This window comes from Arachis ipaensis, chromosome B1 (assembly GCF_059453495.1).
Source record: "Arachis ipaensis isolate K30076 ecotype BB chromosome B1, ASM5945349v1, whole genome shotgun sequence".
In the NCBI taxonomy this organism is placed as follows: Eukaryota; Viridiplantae; Streptophyta; class Magnoliopsida; order Fabales; family Fabaceae; genus Arachis; species Arachis ipaensis.
This window is the reverse complement of record NC_142436.1, coordinates 134957242-134963556: the sequence shown is the minus strand read 5'-3', so window position 1 is coordinate 134963556 and position 6315 is coordinate 134957242. Positions and strand designations below refer to the sequence as shown.

The 6315-nt window shown below is 43.5% G+C and overlaps 1 protein-coding gene across 1 annotated transcript; it reads left to right on the top strand.

Moving 5' to 3' along the window:
* The first annotated feature begins 4811 nt into the window (after positions 1–4811).
* LOC148578474 (uncharacterized) lies at positions 4812–6025 on the top strand. Its single transcript, XM_088503056.1, has 4 exons — positions 4812–4870; positions 4941–5033; positions 5464–5715; positions 5812–6025. The coding sequence occupies exons 1-4, from the start codon at positions 4812–4814 to the stop codon at positions 6023–6025; spliced, it is 618 nt and encodes a 205-aa protein (XP_088359182.1).
* The last annotated feature ends 290 nt before the right edge of the window (positions 6026–6315 follow it).

Below are 6315 nucleotides of genomic sequence, written 5' to 3'. Positions count from 1 at the left end.
GTTGTATGTGATGTGCAATAATGTGTTTAATTGATGACTATGTTGAGGCTCTTGTTGGTGAGCATGAGTTGAAGGGTGATATTGAAATATGTATGTATATATGGTAATTAATGGATTGAACATTTGTTTGGAACTTGAATTATGAAATGTTGATTATGATTTTGAGATTTGGTTAAATATGTTGAAATTGGTGGATTGAGGTTTAAATAAGGACTTGGAAATGATTGATGTTGGGATGGTTGAGTTTTGGTTGAGTTTGAATGAAATTTGAAGTATATGTTTTGAAATTTGGGAGTTTATGAGTTTTGGTAAAAATGGAACTTTGATGAATTTCAACGGATCATATCTTAAGCTATTGTTTTCGGAATTTGATGATATTTATATCAATTGAAAGAGGATTTTATAAGCTTTAAAATGGTTTAAATTTGGTAGAAATTTGAAATTTGTGGAAGGAGATATGATCGTTGGAAGTTCGGGCCAAAAATTTGAATTCTGCAACTTCTGCAGAATTTGTGATTTTTGATTTGTGTGCGCACGCACAGCCCTGTGCACATGCACACCCCGCGGGAATTCGGACCTGTGCGCACGCACAGCCTTGTGCGTACGCACACGCGGGGGCAGGGCTGCTGATAGGAGGGATAGCACGCGTTGTGCGCACACACAACCAACGAAGGATTGCGAGCTGTGCGTCCGCACAGGCCTGTGCGCACGCACACGTTGGGAATGACATGCGGTTGGAGGCACTAGCACACCTTGTGCACGCACTCTACCCTGGAGATTTTGCTTTCTGTGCGTATGCACGCGACCCAGTTCTTTTCTAAAACTATTGTTTTCAAGTCTTTCACATTCCCAACAAGCTTGTCACCTTCCGAGATGTTGTTTCACACTTATAAACCCTGAATTTCATCCCCTAAATCTTAAATTGATGTAAATGCCTAGTGAATGAGAGTAAGCTAGGGAAGAGGGTAACTTGTGGAGGAAGAAGGGGGATGTTATGTTGAGTATGATGAATTATGATGATATGAGTTGTTGACGAAGATGGTGGAGTGCTGTATATGATATGGGCCGAATGGCTGAGTGTGATATGAGGTGAAAGGCTGAGTTTGATGTGAGCCGAATGGCTGTGTGTGATGATCGTTTATGAATGTGAATGAATTATGAAATTAAGCCGGATGGATGAGATGAATGTTGATTTATGGCTGAGGATAAATGTATATGTAAATTCATGATGGGATATAAAAAATGAATAATGAATGGAAAGGTTGGGTGTGAGTACGCTTGTAATGCTTCTCTCTGGTTGTAAGGGTGATAGGGCACCGATACCCTCTAATGGTAAATGAGCGACAGGGCGCAGATACCCCCTAATGGTAAATTGGCGACAGGGTGCAGATACCCTCTAATGGTAAATTGGTGACAGGGCACAGATACCCTCTAACGGTGACAGGGCACGTAATCCCTCTAATGGTATTAATGCGCACCAGAGAGACGGCGTCCGGGTTAGCTACCGGACGTGTCGGGTTGGCTAGATAACCGACAGATGAGACTCATCAGCCACTAGGACAGGCATGCATCATATGCATTATGTGTGATTTATCTGGATTGCCTAATTGACTGCATCATTACTTGCTAATTGCATGATTGACTTATTTGCCTCCTACTTGTGCATCTCTTATTTGATATACTTGTGTTTGCTTGTCAATTGTTGTTAGTGGTTGGGAGGTTTGCAGGATTTGGAATGGGGATTTGTAGTTAGAATGAAGACCTTTAGTTAGTTACCTGTTTTTTATTCTTATGGTCTAGACTTATTTATATGCTTTGATTATAATCTGGAAGTTCTAGGATTGCCTTCCACTTTCCCAGGATATTACATGTTATATATTTGGGCACTGTTACCATGCTGAGAACCTCCGGTTTTCACCCATGCAGATTTTGTGGTTTTTAGATGCAGGACGTGAGGCTCATTGCTGAGGCATGCTGGAGACTTCCTTTTGGCGGAGATCCTTAGTATCTTGGGGTTTTATTTTGATTATGTATACTTGTTTAGATACCATATTCTTCACTGTATATATACATTTTGTATTTGCTCTTCTTAGAGGTTATTTTGGAGAAACATGTTTTGTATTTTGTCTTTTGGGTTATTTTGGGCAATTCCTTTATATATGTACATATACTTATATGCTCGGACCGGTTATCTTCGCAAGTCGGGTCCCGAGTTTTGCTATACGTATCTTGGCACTCTTGTATATCTCTTAGCGTCAACTTGTCCTCTATCTGTTAATTTACGTTACCGATCGGAGTGTTGCGCATTTTGAATTATCGGTTTTAATTTATCCCTTTTTCTTCAAAGGCTCCTAGTTATGAACATCTTTGCAATACTATACGTACTAAATTTTATTTTTAGAGGTCGTAATACCTCGCCACCTCTGTTTTATGACTTAAGCATAAGACTCTGTGTGGTAGGGTGTTACATTATGGTATCAGAGCAGTTCGTTCCTATAGAGCCTGAGGGACGGATTGACTATGCTTCTGTGCATTCTCTGTGTCTGTGTTTTTGTGCTATTAGGATATCTGACTGATATAACTGGCACAAACATTCATGAGCATACATTTGGGACTTTGAGCACTAGACTTCTGATATTGAGACTAATCAACTTGATATCACTTGTTTGGTGTGTATAGGAACCAGATGGCGCCTCGTGGACGTGGTCGAGGCCATGGGAGAGGATGAACCGGCACTCATGAGCCGAAAACCAATCCGAATGATCCGGTGAACTTCATGGCTGCATTGCAAAACATGGTTGCTGCTATGTAGGCCACTGTTGAGGCACTCGGACAGCAGATGAGCAACAATAATCATAATGAGGAAATAGCGAAAACGGGACTCAAGGCCCAATGACCTTGGCGACTTTCTTAAAGGTCAATCCACCGAAGTTCAAGGGGACTACTAATCCAACTGAGGCCAACACTTGGTATTAAGCTATGGAGCGAGCACTGCAAGCACAGCTGGTGCCTGAAGAGCAGTGCGTCGAGTTTGCTACTTATCTGCTCGCTGGGGAAGTATCACATTGGTGGCAGGGAACCCGACGTCTCATACAGCAGGGCGATGATCCTATCACCTGGGATGCCTTCTAGGTGGAATTCTACAAGAAGTACTTTCCAAATTCCGCCCAGACGGCCAAGGAACTAGAGTTACTACAGCTGAATTAGGGAACTATGTCTGTATCTGAGTATACGGATAAGTTTGAGGAGTTGTTCAGATTCTCCCACATGTGTCAAGGGGCTCCAGGAGACTTCGAGGAGTGGAAGTACATCAAGTATGAGAGAGGATTTCGGAGTGACATTCTGAGATCCATTGGACCGATGGAGATTAGGGTCTTTTTCGAACTTGTGAACAAGAGCTGTGTCGCTGAAGAATGTGTGAGGAAGGCTGCTGAGGCGGAGTATGACTGCCGGGAATCCCACCGCAGGGAGCATAACCAAGGATCCACAACAAGAGGACAAGAGTTTAAGAGAAGAGGATACCCACAGCATTATCCCCAAGGACGGAATAACCTTGCGACGAATGAGGGTTTACAAGGAAAAGGTAAGGAAAAACAGACAGTGGCTGCTTCAGATGTTTTGAGCTTTCAGAGATATGGACGTCATCTCCCAAATAGGCCGTGTCGTTATGGTTCGGGTTTGTGTTACAATTGCAGAAAGTTAGGGCATTTGGTCAGAGATTGCTTATACAGGAGGGACCGAGGTACTGCCGGATCCGATCTTCAGAGTTGAGGTAATAAGAAAAATGATAACTTAATTCTTTGCTACGTTAGACAATATTGGAGATTGGTATTCGCTCATAACACATGGTCAAATAATTATTATCTATTCTAGACGACCCTAAGTTATTTTAATAGAAGGTTTGGCTAGCATAGATGGATGGGTAGGTCCTTAATAAAAGACGATCAGAGTGATGCAGCGAAGGTGAGAGACTCCGGAGGTGAGACGCTACAAGGATCGGTAAAATGCGAGTGACTATTGACTAGGTGGAGAAGGGAACCACTCACGCGGACTCATGGAGCGAACGATATTTTCAAGGATGAAGTGAAGTCTCTTGGCCAAGTAGTGAGTAAATAGGGGGTAGCTGTAGATCCTTCTAAGGTGGAGGCAGTGATGGGTTGGGGATGACCGACCTTAGTTACTGAGATAAGGAGTTTCTGGACTTAGCTGGCTATTATCGGAGATTTATCAAAGGGTTATCGTAGATAGCTTTTCCATTGACAAAATTAACCCGCAAGGACACGCCGTTTGTTTGGACTTCTGAATGTGAGGAGAGCTTCCAAGCATTAAAGCAAAAGTTGGCTACCGCGCCTGTGTTGGTGCTACCCGAGCCGAATGAACCGTTTGAGGTGTATTGTGATGCCTCACTAAAGGGTCTGGGGTGCGTGTTAATGCAACACCGGAATGTGGTGGTGTATGCCTCACAGCAGTTGAGACCGCACGAAGTTAATTACCCAATGCACGACCCAGAACTTGCTGAGGTTGAGTTTGCAATTGAGTTGGTGCCGGGAATAGGGCCAATCTCGATTGCCCCTTATAGAATGTCGCCTTTGGAAATGGACGAGCTCCCGAAGGCTCATCAAAACGATGACGTGTTACCGAAGGTGTTGCCAGCTATTGAACAAGGAAAGTAGTGGAAAGTGTCAGAGGATCAAGATGGGCTATAGAGATTTAAGGGTAGGATCATTGTGCCGGATGTTGGGACTCTGCAGCAGGATATTCTAAAGGAAGTGCACAAAAGTGGATTTTCTATTCACCCTGGGAGTACTAAGATGTATAATAATCTAAAGGCTATGTTCTGGTGGCCGAGTATGAAGAATGATGTGGCAGAGTATGTCTCGGAGTGTTTAACTTATCAAAAGGTGAAGATTGAACATTAGAGACCTTCTGGGACGTTGCAGCCCTTGGAGATTCCGCAATGGAAGTGGGAGAGCATTGCGATGGATTTTGTATTGGGACTACCGAGAACTAGGACCAGATTCGATGCTGCCTGGGTAATGGTGGACCGGCTGACAAAGTCGGCTCACTTTTTACCCATTCGGATGTACTATACTCTTGAGGAGTTAGCGCGCTTGTATATCAAGGAGATTGTGAGACTTCATGGTGTGCCTACGACTATAATTTCTGACAGAGATCCCCGTTTTACTTCGATTTTCTGGGGTGCATTTCAGAGAGATTTTGGAACTCGTTGAGTTTAAGTACAGCTTACCATCCTCAAACAGATGGACAATTTGAGAGAACAATTCAAACCCTAGAAGATATGTAGAGGGCTTGTGTTCTGGATCAGCTGGCGAGCTGGGATCGGTATATGCCGCTAGTGGAGTTTGCGTACAATAATGGCTACCATGCGAGCATTGGAATGGCTCCGTATGTGGCTCTGTATGGGAGGAAATGCCAATCTCCGCTATGTTGGTATGAAGACAGGGAGAAAAGTCTGTTAGGGCCGGAATTGATAGCTGAGACTACCGAACAAGTTAAGAAAATCAGAGATAGGATGCTCACTGCTCAAAGCCGTCAGAAGAGTTACGCCGATCAGAGGCGGAAGCCCTTAGAGTTTGAGAAAGGAGACCATGCTTTCCTCGAGGTTACTCCGACAATAGGAGTAGGTAGAGCGATTAAGACAAAAAAGCTGAATCCCCGATACATCGGTCCGTTTCAGATTCTTGAGAGGGTTGGGTCGGTGGCGTATCGGATGGCTCTACCGCCTCACCTTTCGAACCTGCACGACGTGTTTCACGTGTTGCAGCTTTAGAAGTATACTCCTAATGCTAGTCATGTGCTAGAACCGGAATCGGTCCAGTTAAAGGAAGATTTGACTCTGCCGGTGACTCCGGTCAGGGTTGATGACACGAGTATTAAGAAGTTACGCGGAAAAGAGGTTTCGTTAGTGAAAGTGACATGGAGTCGAGTCGGTTTTGAGGAACACACTTGGAAGCTTGAGTCAGAGATGCGAGCAGACTACCCGCACTTATTCTCTGGTAATTGAAATCGAATTTTGTGGGCAAAATTCCTAATTAGGTGGGTAGAATGTAAAATCCGGTTAATTAGTGGATAATTAACCCATAAATTAAAATAGATTCTAGAAAGTGAGAAATGAGATTTTTATGGTTTAATTTGATAGAAAAATTAAAAACGAGAATTTTGACACTAATTTTAAAGAAATCGGCTCAAGATTGGGCCAAACGGACCAAACCGGGCCAACCGGACCCAAATTGGGCCCAAGGGCCCAACCAAGCCTCATTTATTAAAGAGAGTTCAGCACTTTCTCCCTTAAAC

What these genes read in the sequence shown, in the direction of transcription:
- LOC148578474 (XM_088503056.1), top strand. Translation starts at nt 4,812, where the DNA reads ATGTATAATAATCTAAAGGCTATGTTCTGGTGGCCGAGTATGAAGAAT. An exon ending in CCAGATTCGATGCTGCCTGG is followed by an intron (nt 5,034 to 5,463) that starts GTAATGGTGGAC and finishes GTATGAAGACAG; the next exon opens with GGAGAAAAGTCTGTTAGGGC. An exon ending in CAGATTCTTGAGAGGGTTGG is followed by an intron (nt 5,716 to 5,811) that starts GTCGGTGGCGTA and finishes TCCTAATGCTAG; the next exon opens with TCATGTGCTAGAACCGGAAT.